This window comes from Diadema setosum, chromosome 9 (genome assembly GCF_964275005.1).
Source record: "Diadema setosum chromosome 9, eeDiaSeto1, whole genome shotgun sequence".
Taxonomy (NCBI): Eukaryota; Metazoa; Echinodermata; class Echinoidea; order Diadematoida; family Diadematidae; genus Diadema; species Diadema setosum.
Window position 1 is genome coordinate 31,613,453 of NC_092693.1, and position 20,799 is coordinate 31,634,251.

General features: G+C 37.1%; 1 protein-coding gene across 1 annotated transcript; it reads right to left on the reverse strand.

The window, feature by feature from the left end:
• Positions 1–1,996: 1,996 nt before the first annotated feature.
• On the reverse strand, positions 1,997–11,342 carry LOC140233309 (neurotrypsin-like). The gene is made up of 6 exons (XM_072313419.1): positions 11,240–11,342; positions 7,244–7,561; positions 5,505–5,831; positions 4,868–4,986; positions 3,502–3,706; positions 1,997–2,817 (listed from the first exon to the last, which is right to left on the reverse strand). The coding sequence occupies exons 1-6, from the start codon at positions 11,340–11,342 to the stop codon at positions 1,997–1,999; spliced, it is 1,893 nt and encodes a 630-aa protein (XP_072169520.1).
• Positions 11,343–20,799: the final 9,457 nt, after the last annotated feature.

The window sequence follows — 20,799 nt, forward strand, 5'->3', positions numbered from 1 at the left end:
TTACGATTGATCTTACGCTTGATTTATTGAGCGTATAATTCAGCGAATCTAGCGCAAGATCAATACTGACCGTAAGTCTGTTTCATGAAGATACGCTTGATTTAATGCACAGATTTGATAGCAGATCGAGAGTAACTTTTTTGAATCGCATCAATCGCATCAAGATCAATCTTCTGATCAATCTTATGAAACAGACCCCTGTACACCTATTCTTACTCATAGATTTCAAGCTGCGTTTTTACATAAGAAAACATACTCTTTCATATATAGCATATTATATGATATCATATTGACATGTTTCTAACGATGTGACTGTTATTATTATAGATGTCACATATTTTGTCTTGCGTATACATATTGTTTAACGAGTACAGTATAGGTACAGCTGACTCATTTAATTTGCTTTCGCGTAAACAGGAAGACTCCGTCAATATTCAGAAGAGAAAAGAAGTAATCTAATAAAAAAAGTCCTATGATGGTACATTTACAAATTGTACATCAATTATTACTACTACGATTTTTGTATATAGAACGATATGATGTCTGTAATAATGTTATCTATCACCTCAGATTAATTACGTTTTGATTTGATACTGTCGACCATTTTTTTAACGTATGCAAGTGGTAGTCCTGAAATTGAAATGCAGTAAATTTATATAAATGCTTACTGTACTTGAAGTGAAATATCCCTCCAACATCGTGCTTCACATGTTACATTCAATAAGACGGTGTTGTATTAATAATGCATTATTACCGTGTCGATCTACCCTGTACAGATTTTCATAGTGTAGCACTGTCGATTAAAATATTATTCTTATTCCATGATGACGATTCTATCTATCGTATAAGCAGTTAGCGAGACTGAAGTATTAAAGAGCCTTTTTGCTGTTGTACAGAAATATCCTCACGTTACATGATAAGAAATTGCACATGTATCAACTTATTACTACCCACATTTTACTAGTATTTTCCTTATTTCATGCAACAGCTGCGAGTTATTTCTTGAATAAATCAAATAAACATTGAATAAACATTAGCAAATAGTTCCATTTATTAGACTGCAGTTCAATTATATTCGCAGTACTGGAAAGCTAACCGAAGCGACAGGGTCTCAAATAACTAATATGCAAGAAAACAAAGCTCACTGATTCATAAAGCTTGATAATCGACATTTTTATCATACTCCGAAGTTAGCATGCCTTTCTTAACGAAGGAGCTTTAGCCAAAAACATTACAAACACTGACAAAATAATGACATAGACATTTAGTACATTTTGTTGATTCCTGACTAGCAAAAGTATCGCTGGTGATTGCTTTATAAGCTGATAAGAGCATGTAAATCCCTTCTACGTCAAAAGCTGAAGTCATCGCTATGGTCACATAATCATTACGTAGAAATGATCTTTATCAACGTAAGAAAAGCATATCGAAAGTGATTTGTAATGTTTTCATATTAAATACGCCGGTGAGATGAAACAACGACAACAACACGACGCTAAATGAAATGTGCTGTTCACGTGTACATCAACATTACTCGATAACAACGCTGATGACATAATAATGATTTATATAATACTACATGATACTCAACGACTCAGACAGTCACGCTCTGTCAGAACTTAATCCCTGCTTCTGTGAAGTCGGTATTCTTCCATCGTAGCCTTACGGATTATACTGTCAATGAATATGCATGCATTCTAAATTCATTTACCCAGTGGAACTTTTAAACTTAAATAACTTCCCATTTTATGAGATACGTATAAAGTTTTTTGAATGAATACGCTATGTACACGTCCATGAATATAACTATGAACAGTGACGAAGTTGCATGTACTTTTCGTAGATCCGTCCATAAGAGCTTACTCCGCGAAGAGAAGTAATGTTTGTAACGTTTTGCTGCCTTATGGGGGTCGAGCGTCGGAGGGAAGGATTGAATGGGGGTGATCACATAACTAAGAGGAGAATATAACAACATTCACAGGAAAACACTTTTTTCTCACGCTTCTGACGTATCGTCACCGTCGTTTCCACCTCCAGTCGATGAGGCGGGATCTGGCTTGGATTCCGCAGCAGTCGACACGGGCAGGGAAGTTGTCGATGCATCATTATTGCTTTCTGTCGGGACTTCAGTCATAGTGTTTGGCTGCTCGACCTGCTCGTTACTGACGGGACAATCAGCTGGAAGGGCCTCACTTGGCACGCTTGGCTCAGCGGAGGCTGCTGCAACGGCGTGAGGGTGAACAGGAAATGACGTAGCAGACGACGAGGATGCCTCTGTTGGAGACAGCTGTGGAGGATAGACAGATTTCGTCAGCGGCGCTACCGCCTTGGGAGATGATTCGGCCGCTTGCTGCTTCACCGATACGGATGCCCCAGCTTGGATCACTGGAGCAGGATTCGTCGCTGTCGCATGGGCGTCGCTAGGGGATCCAATGGCACCAGACCCATTGGCTCTTACCTCGTCCACAGATATGACATACTCGTATGACGGCGGAAGTTCGCTGGGAGTGAACGGGGGCGGATCGGAAGAAAATGGTGGCGGATACGCCATACCCTGAGGAGTGAAACTGTCCGGATCGTCGCCGAGTGAAAACGCATTGTTGAAGTGGGCGTCGAAGTGCGCCTCGGGGGTGTTGTTGCGATTGGTGCTCCTACTCGTGGTCGTTCCATTTCCACGTCGGTGACGACGACCCGAACGTCGATTCTGCTTGCTGTTCTGTGCCTCGGTGAGGACGTACTTTATGCAGCAGCAGAGAATCATGAAACCAAGGATCGACCCTAGGATGATCCCAGCTATCTCAGCACCGTCGAATTCACCTGTAAGACATTGTCGACAGCATTAATCAAGAAAATAATCTCGCAGTTGGTAGTTATTTTATGACATCAATCCACTCATGATTGTATGTAAACCATCACCAATTATAATGAATTATACCATTCCAGAAACAGGAAGAAAACCTGTAGTCCATCTCTTGTACATCTTAATATCCATCGGAACTCGGGGATGAGGACATACATGTATGATACTAATGATACTACGGAACTAACGAAACCAGAGAAGGCGAAAGCAGGTCCCCATCCCCACTCTTCCTCGTACCCCCCCCCCCCCCCCACACACACACACATAAAATCCCACAGAATCACACACATATACACTGAATATGCATTGGATATAGCAGGATGAAAGTATTCCATCGACTAGTGAAGAATCTTTACCCTAATTCTCCCCTTTAACAAATTCGGAACTGATTTTGTCATTTCTGTACATGAAATGAATAAGAAATTGTGAGAGCATGACGTCATCAACTTGCTGATTTGAAAAGTCGTAACGACTGGTCAAGAAGTGTTTCCGAAAAATTTTCAATTTCAGAATGTCATAACCTCCTTTTTTCTTATCCGATTTTGATCATCTTTACACTGTTCTGCAGGGAATTTTTCCCCTTTCTTATAAAATTGATAAAATTTTGGAGTGGATTTCCACGTTAAGCGCTGTGATCTTACCCCGCACGTCGCAGTACACTCCTGCGTCCTCGCTGTGATCGCAGTTGTGCGTTCCCCAGTCAAGACTGAGACAGTTTTCTAATCGAGTCTCCGATCCGTAACACAGTACTTCGTCCTTCCAAATCCGGCCCGAGCCCGACGCGTAGTAACTTCTGTAATATGCCTTTGGTTGTGCGTCCGTATAGCCTAACTGGCGGCAGACGACCTACAGGGTAAAGGAGTTAAGCAACCGATCAACTCGAATTTCTTCATATTAAAAAAAAGATAGAATAAATGCGATTATGTCGGAGGTAGTTATCAAATCATTACACCGATCGACAAACGTAATGTCCACTTCTGTGAAAAGAGAATGTTTGCAATGAAGCAAATAAAGTTATGCGTGCTTGTTCGATTTTTTTTTTTTGCAATTTCAAGTAATAGTTAAACCTTAAAGGGAAATTCCAGACGATTTACATAATTTCACATCATGTAGTACATAAATCGACAACTCCAGGTATACATTTGTGGAATTTATTGTGGTTCTTGATCAGAGAAACAATACTTTGAAAAACCTTCAACAAATTACACTGAACAAGGATGATGACATAGGAGGTTCACGTATTTCAGAAATGTAGCAGTGTAATTCCATTACAATACCACTTTCTTGCAAGTTCACCTGTGTATAATCTATGCATGCCTTCTTCTTTTGTTCTGCTTCCTTGAGCCCCAACTCATGCATTCCTATGGTGACTCTGCTATGTCATCATCCATGTTCACTGCAATTCGTTCTAAATTTTGAAAATATTCTTATTCTTCATCCCAGTTATCATAAATTCTGAAACTCTGTCCTCAGTATAACTAATTTATAGTTGTTCAAATGTAAAAATTTGAAAATCATCCGGAGGTCTCCTTTAAAAGACTACAGATCGTGTGTATTTATTACGAAATGTGGCTGCCATCCAGTAACGCCAACAACTCAAGTGAACGTTCCAAATGGAAACTTTGTTCATGGCTATCTTTTTCTTTATCAGGAAGCTGCAGTCACTTCATTGGGTTGACATTTTGGCAAGTGTTTATTTAAATTAATTAATTCCTGCGTCGAGTTGCGTTTTCATTGAAAGCGATTGACAAAGTACCCTACATCGACGCTAACATCGGTTAATGGGTGTTTTAGTTAGTAGCCATAACAAATCATGGCCAAACATGGATTCCAACCAACGATCTTCCGATTCACGGACAGGCGTCATATACTGAACCACCGAACTTCTGCGTGACGTTCAGTGCTGGTTCTACTTCTTATAGCATGCAACGGGCACTGCGTGTTTATTTAAATCAATAAATTCCTTGGCAAGTATAGTTTTGACAAGTTTGTCATTCATCGATGTACCTTGGCGTCATAGTAGTCCCATCCGTCGTCACACACCGTGCCCCATTCTCCGTTGTGGTAGATCTCCACAGTACCCCGATTGGGGCTTGACGAGCCGAAAAGACGGACGGCCCCGTCTTCTTCTCCTGTTTGTGACGTAAGACAACAAGGCAGCAATCATTACCAAAAACATTGTCATGAACCCATAAAGCCATATGAACCATCATTGCTGTGGCTTTGCACAAAATCTATTGCAATATGTTTTAAAGATTTTCAATTCACATTGTGAGCTTTTCATCTGATAGAGAAATGCTCTTTCATGTGCATGAGCTATTTATTCTTGGTGTGTGATTGTTTCAAAATTTGAGATTCTTCAAGCTTTTAAAAAGTCTATGTAACTGATTCTCGAATTAGAAACAAATTTTCAAATATCAAAGTTCCTGTTTCTCTCTTAAAAAGACATTTCTTTGTAATTGCTGTTGTACATCTCTAACAATTTTGGACAGATTTAACACATTTAATCAGTTCCATCTTATCTTCTCAAAAGAGGGAAATAGGACAAAGGAGAAACGGGGAGGGGTGGTAACGGGGGTGGTAACCCATCACGCCGAATTCTTGGCGTGAACGATAAAAAAGCTGAGCAAGACATGCCAACGGCCCTTCGTACCTTGGTTGCATCGCACCCCTGCCTTGCTGTTGCCCGTACACCCGCTGGTGTTTCCCCATCCCGAGTGCGGACACGTCTCGATGCTCCCCTCGTCGCCGGTGCACTGCACTTCGTTCAGCCAAAACTTCCCGTCGCTGGTATCTCCGTAGTATGATCGTATGGAGATACCGTCCGCGGGTTTACCAGCGAGCTGATCGCACACCACCGCACCATTCTCCATGCTCCAGTCGTCGTCACAGACGTAGCCCCACGTGCCCTCGTGCAGGACTTGGACATGGCCCTCGAAGCGGTTCGGTCCTTCAACGAGACGCACAGTCGCTGCAGAAATATTTTTCGTAAATAAAAAAGAGGAAGAATATAATCATGCTGTGCTTGTATAAACTAAGTGACTCTTTATACCCTATAAATATCTAATGCTGTCTTGATGGTCTTTCAGGTAAAAAGACAATGATATTGGTAACAGACAATTCTGATATCGTGTCAGATATCTATTGATATGTTAGAAGTTAGAATATCATTAAAGACACACACAGCATGCCATAGTTTTAAGTTGATCTTAATTGTTAAGATCGACTTCAATTCTTTGAGAGACACCTCCACCGCATAAACCTCATAATCTATAGAGCATAGGTCGTGTTAATCATAATACACCTGTTCCAGACTATTCAGAAACTTTGTACAACGCCTAGGTACAAGCGTTATCATGGCTTTGGAGGTTTCTGTGCCACGTGGCACTGAAAACACACAAATAGTCACCATTAAAAATTACCATTCATACAGAGGATTAAACCCACCGGAATATAGACATAAAAGGCAAAATATAGTATTAGGTACAAAGATGTACAAGTTATATTACATGCTGAAAATAAAATAGTGCCGACCTTCGTGTATGCATTTTGTTCAGAAAATAGACAAAAGTCATTTTCATATATAATCATACTTGAGCTGTTGAGAGCATGTTTCATTAATATCGATTATGGTATAATCAATATAACATACAACTCCAAAATCAGTTTCTGTCACTTAAAAGACGACTATAAACATTGCATTACAAACAGTACATGTATAGCCTTTTGACAAGGCCCTCTCGCTGTATGATGGCTACAACAGGTCGCTCATTACCATACAGTGAGAGCGTCTTGGCAAAAGGCTAGTTTATGTATTGTCCTAACGTGATTCGGCACATATCATGCAGACAAACAACATAACCTATTTCTGTTGGAAATCTCACTGACTTGAATACAATCTGAGTGATGAGAGGGCTTTTCGAAAAGGAAATCCTTTTTTTTAGGTATTATTTACCATTTGCAGATGAAACAAAAACCCAGCTTTAGTGATTCAAACTAGTTCTAAAATGTGAGTTACGGATACAAACAACTATTATAAAATGTAAAAATGTTAATCAGTATAATCAATGTTAACTAGTCTTATTGTTAAATATAAGATGTATGAACAACAGTTATAATGAAATTGTTTCTAGAATACAGTGATAGGTTATTGAGAAAAATAACGATATCTCCTTATATTTTATTCTTTATTGCGAAATTTTTATATGGTAGGATATTTTGTGATACAACTGACCTACACATACTATGCATCAAATATGATAACTCGGACATTTTTTTTTCAAATCACTGCTCCCAACGGTAAGCAATAACTTTAACATGAAAACGAAAGTCAAAGAAAACGAAGCCAAAAACAAACAAACCAAAAGCAAACAAACAGGTTACCTGATGAGCACTCCACCGACGCGTCATCTCTATGGGAACAGCTATGTTGGCCCCATCCCATTTGTGGACAATCCTGTATCCTTTCTTCATCACCCGTGCACTGCACCCTGTCCATCCAGATTACGTTATCTCCTGACCCGAAATACGCCTGGTCCAGGGCCCGGAGCGCCCCCGTGTAGCCGAGCTGCCGACAAACCACGTCCGCGTCGACGATGTCCCATGAGGTGTCGCAAATCGTCCCCCACGCTTCGGCGTACCTGACCTCGACGCGTCCCTTATGAACACTTCCGTCAAAGGTATTGATCAATCTAACCTCGTCTGTAGGAAGAGAAGAAGGTTTAACCCTGCGTGTCAGGCCCACTGCTTCAAAATGTCATTCACATTGTACACAAGCACGTTGTCTTTGGTAGTAAGTGACTCCTCGTCTTGAACACCACCGTCATAACTACACTCCCTGCATCACATGCGACTTCTCCGAAAGGGGGTGGGGTAGGGTTGTGTGTGACGGTATGTTTATATGAGGTGGGTAACACTTTTTTTCGAATTGTTTTTGATGTAGGAAAAAAGGACGGACTGATTACGGGAAAATCCCGCAAAACATACACAGTGTTCAAGTAGGCCCTACATCCCAGAGAGATGTGTGTGTGTGTGTGTGTGTGTGTGTGTGTGTGCGTGTCTGTGTCTGTGTAATGGTGTGCGTAGATTATCAACCATAGTGAGATCATAAAATATTTTATATCATCCTTAAATGTTGACCTGTGTTAGTGTATAAGATGATTGTAATTGGGAAATTTAACCTGCAATAGACATGTGATCAGTTTCTACAGACATATTATTCTGCACGAGAACCAAGGAAGAACAGATCGTTTGTTAGCAGTTTTATGAAACAGTACATGAGAATGGGAAAGAGAGAGACGAAAACAGATGGAGAAAGCAAGAGAGACAGACAGACAGACAGACAGAGGAGAGAAAAAAAGTAGAAGGATCGAAAGACGGAAAAAGGGAAATGTTAACTTCAAAGTTTACTGCATCTGTCAAACTTATGTTTTGATCTAAAATTGTGACACAACGTACATTATGAGCAAAGAATCCTGGATTTCAACACAAGCAAGAGTTGGAAATCTACAAGTTTTTCTTCCGTTCCTCCTCATTCCGCTTCTTTTTATTAAACCTTCTGACATCTTGCCTTCTTGGAACTTGGTAGTCGTGATCTGTTAGTGTTACACTACTTGCATATCAATGTTATGAAATGCTATCATTGCCTGCTACCGCGAGGCCGCGATGTGGTTAATGGTTAAACAACGAGATCTCTCGTATCTCTATTCTCTGGTTAATATTCGACAAATAGTGGATGTGTTGTCTGCAAGTGCAGCTTGTTTTTGAGCGGGTTATGTCAAGATGATTGTGTGCCATTATCTTTCACGTGAAATTCGTATGTGAAAATTGCCCTTTTGTGCCTGTAGAATATTTCATTACGACAGGATCAAGTTTATGATTGCAAGATCCCACTGACTATGACGCAACTGTAATCGCCAAGCTATTTATCTGCCATTTATGTTTAATTAGCATTCTAAATCCACTGTTGTTGAATATTTTAAAGAATATTTCGCGGAACAATGTATAGGCTCGTTTGGTGGGTTTTTTCCATGCCTTCGCACGTTCTATGTATATAGCTCCTTGTGGTTGAGGCCAGATTGGGAGGCTATATAAAAGTTGTTCTGGGCGTGATTTGCACAACTATTTACAAAATTTTATGAACATAAAACTGTACATGCGTCAATGAAGGAAAAAAAAAAGGGTCACACGTGACATTTCATTATTCGTCTCTACTTTTCACTTTTCATCTACGAGGTTTTATAGCTTCTCATAAAGTTCTGACAAGTTTATATCAACAGAAAATAGTAAAGCTGTTGCATATCTTTACCTACACTAGATAACAGAATGACTAGATGACAGATGACAAATAAGTGTCACAGGTACTCTTGTGACATATTGCCACAATTGAATATAACATCTAAAATAGCCATTATTACAGTAATACATATAAAACAAAACACAAGTCTCATAGCTCCAATCCACAGTCATCCTAGATTTCAAAAAACTTTATCAATGATTGTCACTTTTAATAGGCAAGGGAAATTTTGACACAGATATGACCACTTCTTGGTAGAATAGGAGGAAGGTTTACCTAAACGCAATAAAAATAGGCCTTAAGGCTCAAGGGTATTTTGTATATATATATATATATATATATATATATATATATATATATATATATGTATGTATGTATTTACATGTATTTACATAATTATATATATATATACATATACATATATGTATACACATAAATATATATATAGGCCCTACATATACATATATATATATATATACATATCTACAGTATGTCCCCCCCAAAAATACAATCAAATTTTCGCATTGATAACACCCGATTTGATTAAACTGTCTAAACATGCTAAATGCTACTTCAGAGTCTTAAAACATAACATCTTAGCTCTACATTGCAGAAAATCCCATTCAATTTGGCCAAGTGGTCATAGAGAAATGTAGATTGTTGTAAAGCATGTCATGAGTCTGATTCTTCCAAGTTTAGCACTTCGATGCTCTTGTGTGTGAATACAATGGACAGAACTTGGAGGGAAGAGATTTCTGACATCCTGTACAAAATCGTCCTCATTTCTCTTTGATCACTGAAGCAAATCGAATGGGGTTTTCTGTAAGATGTGGGCAATGAGTTATAGCTTCATACCCTGAATTTGTATTTAGATTGATTCACTATTTGTAAAGATATCATTGCGGAGAGTCCCGTTGTATTTTTTTGGGACATACAGTATATATATATATATATATATATATATATAATTATATATATATATATATATATATGTATATATATATATATATATATATATATATAAGATTTTAGCATTTCTATTTTTGAAGCATAATCATAATGTAGACGGGCACTTGAGTTGTCTCTTTCAAAATGCTGGGGAATAATATACAGTAGATGGATCTAACCTTTAGAATTTTTGTCAGTTTATAGCAAATCGAAGGAATGAAAGCTCTTCATAAGGTAGGAAATCGCCTGAAATTCTCTTTCGATTTTCGTTATTATCATTGCCCTTCTGTGACATCACGAATTGCAGTCGTTTTATCAAGCGATGACGGCATATACATTTTACCAAAACTTAAAAAAAAACATCTGGATGTCCCATGAAAAACTCCGATTCACCTGTCATTTTGTGATGTAGTAGCCAAATTTTAGATCCTTTTGGAACTGCAAATACTCACAAATTTTGAAATATGATATTGAGCACATAATCGATGGAATATGATTTCGACGGAAATGACTAAGCTATATAAAAATTTCAACTCTGGTCTACAACCTCAATAGATCATTGAAAATAACAACCATAATTCTTAACCCAATGCACGCGTGGAGTTTAGACAGTAAGAGGAAATATTAGTCTCCCAAATATGATTGTTACACAATATCCTGGATCATCTATAATTTTCAATCCTCGGGCTTTTCTAATCTAATCTAATCTAATCTAATCTAATCTAATCTAATCTAATCTAATCTAATCTAATCTAATCTAATCAAGTCTGATCTTAGAAAGTGAAGAAATATTAATTCATTTGAAAATCGATCACCGTCATATCACCGTCTATTCACCTTCATATCAATCTAAGCAATTCAATATAGCTTACATGATTTTAATATCAAAACTCTTTTAATGTCAATGCAGATATCATTGTCGTATTTTCATAAATCCTTTAACCAATATTTGCCATAGTTGATACAATGTAAAATCATAATGCAATGTACGGTATACTATTATAAAATCCAAGGGATTTATGATATTTAATAACTTTGGCGCTATAATAGAAGGGTGGGATGTGATGTGTTTAGCTAAATAAAGCAAGTTGCATGCAAAGTCCATCAAAGATGGCCAGGCCAAGATGTTAACTTACCGGATGCATTTGTTCTTGTTATAGAAGACAGGGAAATAATGACAACACAGAGATTTAAAATATGGTGATGGAAGTAGAATTCCGAGCGTCGAAGATTCCCCATGATTCGAAAATATGACAGCGGTCCTGTGATCGGTGATCGATGTTGATGACGACGATGAATAAAATATATGGCTCACTTGAATTTCCAATCTTTACTAGCAATGTCACGTTACTCTATTGTATAAGAACCCACCCAGTTCCCTTATCTAAGTTATCACTGCTAATAGTGGTCCGTAGATAACTACACGAAGCACAAATTCCACGAGCAAATTTCACCTAGACTTTGCTCGGGGTGACAATGGAAAAACAAAGTGAATCACTCGCGTGCATGGATCTGCAAATCCCACACTCTTGATAAAATAAGCGCTGTCCTCTTTAGACTATTTCATTCGAACGTTTCTGGAGTTTGAAGGTTTTGATTTCAAAAGTTGTATAACGGTGTATCGGATGTGCTGTACACAAAAACACGTTCTCGAGGAGAAAGAGAACTCTAATAACTGAATGTACCGTTCATTTCTTATTAGGTCACTAGCCTCATGGTAATTAATGTGACACTATGAGAGACTCATATTCGTCCGTTATCATATTTCCCCTTTAGCTTATCAATATGTCAGCATTAAAATGGCTTTTTCTGCATGTTGTTTATTATGTGTGATAACCTATAGACAATGTGAACTCCAATTGTTTCGAATGGGCGATATTTTTTTTTCAGTGCAGATTAGATCAGTTAAATTTATTCAAGAAGCCGAATACAAATGAAGTTACCGAGATATAATTACGCAAAGAAGGATTCTATCTTTAAGGCGTTCAAGGGTTACGTCAGTGGACCACTCCGTAACAGTCTGTGCATCTCACTGAGTCCAAAGTACACCTATAGATTACGATGACAAGTCGATATTTACTGAACTTGAAGATGGATAAAGAAACTATCTCAATGATTTATCCTCGTAAGTCCAAGGGGAATTAGAAGACTATTCTCTCAAATATGTAATGATATAGTTATCTGGGACTATCGTTGTATACAGTTTGATGCATACATTGATAAATACAGAAGTATGTGCATCTCGTATGTTATCAAGGTGAGGACACTTTAGCATGCCGTAATGACTTTTTAATGTCTTTTCATTTTCTGCGATTAAAAAGAAATGAAAAAAGATTAAAAAGAAATGAATGTTTATCTTTTAGTGCCTTCGAGTTCTTGAGGTCACATTGAGGACACATTTGTATGTCTGTAGTTATATTTATTCATATCAAATGGGAAATTCCGGTGGGATATTGTACTATGTAATGACGTATACATCCTTTAGTCATGCGTCACCGCTCTTCTGTACATTATACGTGAATAATGAACCAACAAAGAATTTGAAATGATTAACTTTAACTGTCAGTGTTGGGGTGCTATGGGTTGGAATAAAGTAAGCTCTCAGCTTCCAGATAAACCCATGAACAGTTTGGAAAAAAAAGAGTCTGACGTAGCAGGATGTTTTGTTTTGTGTGAGTTTGTTTTGCTCGTTTCAGTAGAAGCTGCTTTTATCCACACAACGGAACATCCAAAGTTACTGCAAATCACAGTCATGAAGGTTCAGACTTTCTAAGTTGTATTGGCGACGTGACCGAGACAGATTAATTGCTGACAAAGCAAAAGCCAAAAAACAAAAATTTTTCAAGGAGCTTAATTGCATGCATTTCGTCATAGAACAAGTGAGGAACATTTCGTCGCAGGTGACGTCAAAATTGAATTAAATAATGACTCACACGAAATACATGATAAACAAAATAATTGCCTTTAATTATATATATATATATATATATATATATATATATATATATATATGGGTGAAAACGTTGAACGATGTACAATTGGCCAATTTCGGGCTTTTCGATATTCAAATCCTTGTAAAATTGTCACCTGGGGGTGTTTTTCATTATTTTAGGTATCATTTGGTAGGGGAGGGTTGTACAAGCGGTACCTTTCAGAAAATATATACTTTCTAGTGTTCTTACTGCATTTTCTTTAAAAAAATAATGCCTTGAGGCTGAAAAAATTGACAAAAATGCATATTTTGGGAAAAAATCCCAGAATCACACGTCTTAATTTTTGTTCTAATGCAATTCTACAGCTTTGTTTTTCCTTGTGAGTAAGCCCACACATTTCAACTATTTAATCAAGTACTTCTGCCATGAACGTGTGTATTATTTATCTTATCAGGAAACGTTGAATTCACTTATGTCTGAAAAAGAACGTCTCTGAATGAATTATCTTTTCCTTGACGCCAAAAATTCAGGATGACTATGAAAACATGTAAGGCCATATTTATTTAGCGTCTTATCCATACTACCATTCCATCAAAATTTGTGAGTGAGCTGTGTGAAATAATCGTGTGGTGGCTCATTAAAGAAAATTATACTGAATAACCATCAGAGATGTTCAGTAGTTTAATGGTGTCATTAATGAAAGTGGATTATGCTTGAGATAAAAAGTGGTTATCAGAATGTCAGTGTGAGCCAGGCGACTATGATGATTGGCAACTTTAGTAGCATACTGTCCACAAAAATGAGTTCTGGTTAAAAACCCGAATTGGCGAATGTCTCTGATCAAAACGAATGTCCCTGATTGAAAGTCTCTGAAGGGATATTCCCTCATCTGACACTTTCGCACTGCATGATACTTTATTTGCGTGCTTATTTTACGCACTGACGAGCCATCCTGGAATCGACTCAGCACAGTTCAACGACAAATATGCCCACAAATCTTGAAAATGTGAGTAATAACAAAAACTTTCCTGGTGTTTGTGCCGATTTATTAGAATTATTATTCCGTAGATTTGCCAATCAGTATCATTTGTGAAATTATGTTTTTTAATCTTTGGATTAGAGGTAAATTAAAAAAGGATAGACAGTAAATATGTAAGAATCTGCACGAAAATCAAAGACCGCACGTCTCTGAGCAAAATGAAAAACGTATCTGAAAATTACTGTTTCATGAAATAAAGACATCCACTATACAAATTATGAGAACATTTAAGTAAATTTATGTCTGGATGAGCTCAGTTAGTATAATAGGAACAAGTAGAACCAAGTTAACACGGGCGTGTTGTAATATTAAGAAAAATGAAGCTTCCTGAAAGATGTTGAAAATATGTAAAAGAGTTTCAAATTTAAGATTTTCTGTTGATTGAGCCAGTACAAACACATTGCCAGGACAGAAAATATGTTTTATGACTAGTAATAGATCAATAGTCTATGATTATTATGTAGTAGTCACTTTAGTTTACGTATTTTTTGTGAGAGAGGCAGAAATGTAAGAAAAACAGGTTTAGGTCAGAGACGTTCTCTGAACAAATAGGATCTGCTCTCAAACCAATATCAATGACCCACCATGGCGAATTGGTGCCTATGTTTGTAGCACATTGGTTCCTCAATCCAAATATAATGCCAATATCTTGTAAAAATCAAACCCATTAAATACTGATAAGCAAAGATGTTTACGTCAGGGACGTTACATTGAACGTTTTACACATTTTCAACTACTACAATAAGGAGTAGATCTTTCATTATTCCACAGTATATGGCCCTCGTATACATACATCGTTCTAGGTAATTTACGCAATCTAAAAACAATGTTGATTTTACAATTTTGATCAGAGACGTTCATTTGTGCGTACATTGTTCTTCCACTGCATGATAAATTTATTTTGATATCATTTTAACTCTATTTTTTTTTCTTAGAGCAAGATTGGAAGACCGGATGGATTTTAAATGCTCCGAATATTAGAATTTCATCCAGCTCAGGATCTTTAGGCTCAGTCATGTTCAGGGAGCCTACAAGTTCCAGACAACGGCCGTGGTACTGGCAAGACCGGACGGACATCTTGGAGGTGCCATCTGTTTACAAAATAATGACTATCCCAACCCCTGTTTCAGGTAGCAAGCGACGCAGTCAGTACCATGCACTGATTGAGGACATGGAATACCAAGCGGAGGGGAAATACAATTAAATGTTATAATGCGGACTCTGTTTTTAATGCACATCACTACGTTTGCATTTGAGCCTGTAAAATCTGAGGCTAACACGCTAAAAAATAAATGTTCAAATTTGCACCTAATTTGTAACAATAGCAGCACACCTGCGGTGCATACTTGCACCCTTAATCGTGCTTAATTGCACCCTTAATTAACCGCCTTTTTGAAGTTTTGCTAATTTCTGCAAACAAGTTCTCGTACAGTTGATAAGAATATGCAAATGAGTGAGCCGACCATGTCATAACCTCACAATTTTCCATTGATTGTGTACAAAAAATAGCGAAAATTCCATTTTTCTGTCTTTAAAATCTGAAACATGATGCTATTCCTGGTTGATTACCTTCAGAATAGTAATCAGTTAGATATACCCGGATTAAAGCCTCGGGCATAATTATGTTTGAATGAAAAACTGAAAATTTCAAAAGTTTATGTGCAAATATTATGGCAAGTTGTGAGGGAATGACAAGCTCAATTTGCCATTTAGCATATTCATAATGACCGTTCAAAAACTGTTTCCTGAAAAATTAGCGAAACTTCAAAACGTCATAACTTCATTATTTTTTTCTTGAGCCCGTAAGATTTTATTCTTTCTTATCAGCGGCTAGCTCATATTTGGGCTGAATTTCCCTTTGTAATGACTCCTTTTCTCTTAGAAGTAAGGTGAGATGTTCTAGTGGTATTATTTTTTAGGTTTGTAAGCCAAATACATGAGAAAAGGTAAAAAAATAACATCTATGATGAAACAAGAAAATGTCTATTAAGAATGTCCCTTTACTGAGTTTCCTCTACAACACTATACTTTAATATGTATCGCCTTCGAGTAGAAAGAAGGATGATAATCCCCTACCGATGTGACAGGTAAAATTTGATATTGTAATGTTATCATTGTCAACCTCTTGAAAGAGGTTTTCAGTTCATTTTGGTCAAACGTTTGCTGCACCACACCGTTGATATTCTTTTGAGTTTGGCGTTTACAATTTATATCTGCCATAGTATACAAAAAAGCACAGCGGAATTTGATGCTCCTAGGATATTAGTATAGGTTAATTAGAGCTTTCTGAAACGATATCATAACAGTGGCCCAGGTACGGTCCCTAATAAAAATCCGAACTGGCCTGACATACACATACAATCATATTTGAGGTAGGCCTATAGTGGTCAAATTCAAATAGTATTAGTAAATTCGTGTTTACCTTTGTTATAGATTTGGACTACATTTGAAAGAAAACATATACAATATTGATAGCATGTGGGCACACCTTCGCATACACCGGAAGGTGAAATACAAAGTAGTGGTCATCATAAACAAAAACAATTCTTGACATATGCCTCGGTAAATGATTTCTCAATGAATGTGGAATGTTGAGTTACGAGGATCTTTTAAAATAGGGAGTTTGGTGTTTAATTCTAGTGATAACTTACAGTCGAAACGTCCCTGATGGAAAAGCAAATGTCTCTGATGTAAACAAAATAATTTAGGTAAGGTAGTCAAAATTGCAAGTATTTCATGTAATTCTTATTTGTCTGTCATTCAAAAGTGTTGTAAGATATGAATGATATAACAAGGACAGGTTTGTTGTTGATTTTTGGTGTAGAAATCGAAATTCCTCTTACAATTTGAAGGTTTGTATTTACAATCGCTTATTATGAAAAATAATTCAAGTTGAAATTACCATTCTGAATTGTTCACAAAAGATAAACATGTGTTTAATAAAAGAATAATGTTGTTTGTTCACAAACCTCGTAATTATGGATCAAAGGACATCGTTTTTATTGTCTATGTCTGAGGAACGTCTATGAGTGAAACCTGACCGTCTCTGATCAAAACATGGCTTACTTTCAGCATCTGTAAAGGGCTTTTATGGGGATTTGACCAAACGAAATGCACTAAATTCATTATTAGTATCTAGTGAACATTAACATTTAAACAAATAAGACCCCTGCTATATGTTTTGTTCAAATGAGATGAAAGTAAAGATAAGAATATAAAAATCTCTGCTTAAATGACAAAAACTCCACTTTTACTTTTACTTCCGTGTGTATTAGCTTTTGTAAACTTCACAGGAGGTAAACAATATTTTAGGAACCAATCAACACAGTTCTCAAAAGCATGAGCAAGATGAAAATATATTCATTTGAATGTTTTTCTACCCTTCATTTGAATTTTCACTAAAACAATGTTTATTTTAGTCAGAGACGTTCGCCAATATTTCACAGTTCTATCTATTCTTGAATAAAAACAACAACCTTGGAGATATCCCAGTATAATCGGGTTTCCAAGAAAGCTGATATCAATGACATTTGACTGAGATATATTTATATCAGTGAGTGACGTTTTTTAATTTTGACCCCTGATTTGCCCAATTGTACATCGTTCAACGTTTTCACCCATATATATACATATATAGAGAGATGTGTGTGTGTGTGTGTGTGTGTTATATAATGTAGCTTATGCATTTGTATCATTGCGTGCGTGTGTGTTTTGCTCATTCAATCATTCATTTATCAACTTACTTATGTCTTCTTAGTTTTCAACTGCGTTGCCTGAAAACATTTTATCATTTTTTTTTTAATTTATCAGAGTAAATTTGTGCGATTCTCGAGCTGAGAGAACAAACTTTAACCCTGAGGACAAACGCTTCTGGTGGTAGATTTGGGCTGGGAAAAGACTTGGGTGAATAATGCCTTTGGCGCGTGCGCAAGATGGTTCAGCGAAGGAGTAAAGGTGGCAAGGGATGATTACATTAAGTGAACGATGGGTAAATATAATTAGCATACATATTGTAGAGAACTTAAATCGTCGTATAACGCCAGTAAGAAAGAAGGATGGATAGCTCTTTACACAGGTTACGTCCACCACCCTAAGTCCAGTTGTAGGGCCTACATATATAATGTATTATATATATATATATATATATATATATATATATATATATATACATATATATATATGTGTGTGTGTGTGTGTGTGTGTGTGTGTGTGTGTGTGTGTGATGCCATATGCAAATATTTCTCCATGCTGTTTTCATGAAAAGTTCATAGCGTTGCGCTGATGCTTTGCTGCGACTTGCGACATTTCATTTGTTATTGTTTTTATTTCTATAAGAGAACTCGTTCGGCTTATAATTTCGATACGCTACGCTATCGCAATGTGAATAATCTTGCTGTTACAGGGCAGTTGCTTTTTCTTGATGACAAAAGTGGTTCTGGCCCGTAGCCCTTGGTCGATCGTTTAATACTCCTGGAGAGGATCAGTATTGATCTCGATTGCTTCAAAGTGAGGATTGAAAAGAGAAAGGCTTCTTTACGTAACTCGTGCGCGGTCTCAACAATAGAACTGAGAAGATGTTTTAGAATTGTATGTCTATGTATGTGCGTGTAACGCGTATACCCCGATACGGCAGCCTCCAAGGGGCTTTACATGTATTGAGCTCGTGTTCAAGCTACACCATGACGCAAATATTATTCATAAAATACTGAACGAGAAACACGAAGGGGTGAGTAGATTTTTAAAACTAGTGTGTTTCCTCCTCGTTTCCGAATCCATATGAGGCTGCTTCCTGTCTTGAGGTAGCAAACTTTACGGCAGTGATATGAGAACATAGTCTTTGCCTGTGTATTCTCCATTGCTAACAACATTCGTTAAGTAGTGCGCAAACTTGAAAGGGAGTGTAAACAGTGTGGCCATACATGCTAATCCCCTTCTGCGCAATTTTTTTTTTTTCTTATTCTTCTACCTCTTTTTTACATCTCCTTGGCAGCCTTATGATGTAGGGAAGAATTTCGTCGCAAGATGTCTTGCATGTAAAGAAGATATTACATTAACCAACCTGCATGGATTATTTACTGTTTATCAGTTGGTTCAAGTCCTAGATTTCTTCCCTTGTGCATAAACACGAAATGAATGTATCACACAACTTGCACCACTAAATATAGTTATCAAAGGGGAATGGATAATATACCCGAATACCATGTGATGGATTGATCGAATGTATAGCAATATTAGGAGAACACGACATCAGCGAAGTTTGACGAAATCGTTGAAAATCCATGATTTTTAAGTTTCAGCGCAGTCATTATTGGACGTATGTTGGATGAGAAGACTCCTATACTTTGTGATGTCACGAATGCACGTACATGTATATAAAGCCAACGTGAAGAGAGTTATATGTAATTAAATTTCATGAATGAAAAGTACACATTTCTTCAATTAACTTATTATTGACATATCATTTCAACGATGATAATCATTTCCCCTGCTGTCTGAAACAGGTAAGTCAATTAAGTGCTCTTTCATTATTCTAGAAAAGTGAAAATACATGTATGTCGAGTTTTCTTTAAAATATTTTCTCTATACGATGCCCATGCACGACGTCACAAAGTATCGCAGTCTTCTCACCCAAAGATGATTGTACCAAAACTTTGAAAATACATGTTGTACGGATTGTCTGATTTTTGTCAAACGTTGCTGATGTGGTCTACTAATATTTGGAATTGCCTTAATTTGCATTTTATATGTATTCGGATATCATTCTCATGTAACATAATTGTTGTATCTCGTCTAATTACAGGGTGTAATGATCAATGACCACTGGATAACATGATGGCTCTTACGTCTTCTGCGCTCGGTGACACCATGGGGTGTGGCTGGTCTATGAGAGGGTTGTTGGTGGTGACACTTGCTCTATCTCAGGTCCGCTGTTCGCTTGGGAAAGGTAAGGCAGTGTTTGTAGAGGATCATCCAATGAATGATATGGAAAGGTTAATTGTAGTTAGCAAAACATTATGCGCAATATATCTTCTTTACAAGTATCAAAATTTGACCTGTTATACCCGGTTATAGTTCGTTATTCCGAAGGTTCTTTAGTCTGAAGGTTGTTTTTCCGAAGGTTCGTTAATCCGAAAATGTGATAAGGTTTGTTATTCCGAAGGTTCATTGATCCGAAAATGAAATAAGGTTTGTTATTCCGAATGTTCATGAATCCGAAAATGAAACAAAGCTCGTTATTCAGAAGGTTCGTTACGAACCCTATTTCATTTTCGGATCAACGAACCTTCGGAATAACGAACCCTATTTCATTTTCGGATTAACGAACCTTCGGAATAATGAACAATGCCCGTTATACCCACTCTGCTTCTTCGGGTTTGTCTGTTTGATTGTTTGATTCAATTGATTCTAAACAGAACGTTCTGTGTATGAATCCCTCGTATAGATGGTGCGTTCATTCATGCAAAAATATCTTGCCCATTATGTTTCTCCTGATGAACCACATAATAATTATAATTATATAGCTACATTAAATAGTATAGCTGTCACTGCCAGGGTAAATAACGAGGGAGTCGAGGCAACCCTGAGGAATGACGCCATTACAATCATCATTGCTGTTATTATTTTCTTAATGATAATGATATTAATAATGGTGATAATATGAATAGTATTGATTAAATAATTAACGGCAGTTTTGGTTTTGTGTATATTCACTTTTGCATGAAGA